The sequence below is a fragment of the Macrobrachium rosenbergii genome, chromosome 6 (genome assembly GCF_040412425.1).
Source record: "Macrobrachium rosenbergii isolate ZJJX-2024 chromosome 6, ASM4041242v1, whole genome shotgun sequence".
Lineage (NCBI taxonomy): Eukaryota > Metazoa > Arthropoda > Malacostraca > Decapoda > Palaemonidae > Macrobrachium > Macrobrachium rosenbergii.
In genome coordinates, this window is record NC_089746.1 from 16,329,850 (window position 1) to 16,331,270 (window position 1,421).

Consider the following 1,421-nt stretch of genomic DNA (forward strand, 5'->3'; position numbering starts at 1 on the left):
AATTTATGTATCTTGTAATTAATATCTACACAATTTTTTTTAGTGGAACTTTTTACGTTTTACTTAATGTTTCTTTTCATTATTGTATTTGAAATATAGTTTTTTATTGTTAAAGTTTTTTTATCTTTTTATTAACATCCGCCCAAAACGAACTATGCGCTGCTAACAAACCCTGATTGATATTCCATCACAATACATTTCCCCCCAAAAAGCATCATCAAAACCACTTCTCTCGGAGCGACGAAAAGAATTCAGCGAATTATTAAATACAGAGCGATTGTCATAATCCCGACGAGCGAACTTCCATTGAAAATTCAAGTTTTTTTTTGTGTTTTTTAATTTATGCAAATCAGATAGAAAAGTAATCTGCCGCTCATTAGCATCAAAGGGAATTTTGCTCGCCGTTCGAAATGAGTGTTTGGATTCTTCGAATATTTCGCGTTGTATTAATTGACGTACGCTACCGCCTACATGCTGGTCTTAAATCGTCCGGAAAACCGGTACTCTGCTTTTTTTTTTTTAACTTGGATTTCATGCGCTGTTTTAAAGTTGTTTGCTGGATTTCATGCGCTGTTTGGCATTCACTTGTTCGCTGGATTTCTTGCGCTGTTTGACATTCACTTGTTCGCTGGATTTCATTCACTTGTTCGCTGGATTTGACATTTACTTGTTCGCTGGATTTCGTGCGCTGTTTGACATTCAGTTGTTCGCTGGATTTCGTGCGCTGTTTGACATTCACTTGTTCGCTGGATTTCGTGCGCTGTTTGACATTCACTTGTTCGCTGGATTTCGTGCGCTGTTTGACATTCACTTGTTCGCTGGATTTCGTGCGCTGTTTGACATTCACTTGTTCGCTGGATTTCATGCGCTGTTTGACATTCAGTTGTTCGCTGGATTTCGTGCGCTGTTTGACATTCACTTGTTCGCTGGATTTCTTGCGCTGTTTGACATTCACTTGTTCGCTGGATTCCATGCGTTGTTTTTGACATTCACTTGTTCGTTGGATTTCATGCGCTGTTTTACATTCACTTGTTCGCTGGATTTCGTGCTCTGTTTGACATTCACTTGTTCGCTGGATTTCATTCACTTGTTCGCTGTTTGACATTCACTTGTTTGTTTCGTGCTGTTTGACATTCGTTGCGCTGTTTGACATTCACTTGTTCGCTTTCGCATTTCGTGGACTCTGTTTGACATTCACATGTTCGCTGGATTTCATGACATTCACTTGTTCTGGATTTGACATTCACTTGTTCGCTGGATTTCATGTTCGCTGTTTGACATTCACTTGTTCGCTGGATTTCATGTTCGCTGGTTTGACATTCACTTGTTAACTGGATTTCGTGCGCTGTTTGACATTCAGTTGTGGATTTCGTGCTGGATTTCACTGTTTGACATTCACTTGTTTGGATTTCGTGCTCTGT

At 39.5% G+C, this 1,421-nt stretch overlaps 1 protein-coding gene across 1 annotated transcript; it reads right to left on the minus strand.

Moving 5' to 3' along the window:
• Nucleotides 1–460: 460 nt before the first annotated feature.
• On the minus strand, nucleotides 461–1,105 carry LOC136839803 (probable inactive protein kinase DDB_G0270444). Its single transcript, XM_067106133.1, has one exon. The coding sequence runs from the start codon at nucleotides 1,103–1,105 to the stop codon at nucleotides 461–463; it is 645 nt and encodes a 214-aa protein (XP_066962234.1).
• Nucleotides 1,106–1,421: the final 316 nt, after the last annotated feature.

Bases quoted from the DNA above. Each gene is read 5' to 3' on its own strand.
- LOC136839803 (XM_067106133.1), bottom strand. From the start codon at position 1,105: ATGTCAAACAGCGAACAAGTGAATGAAATCCAGCGAACAAGTGAATGT.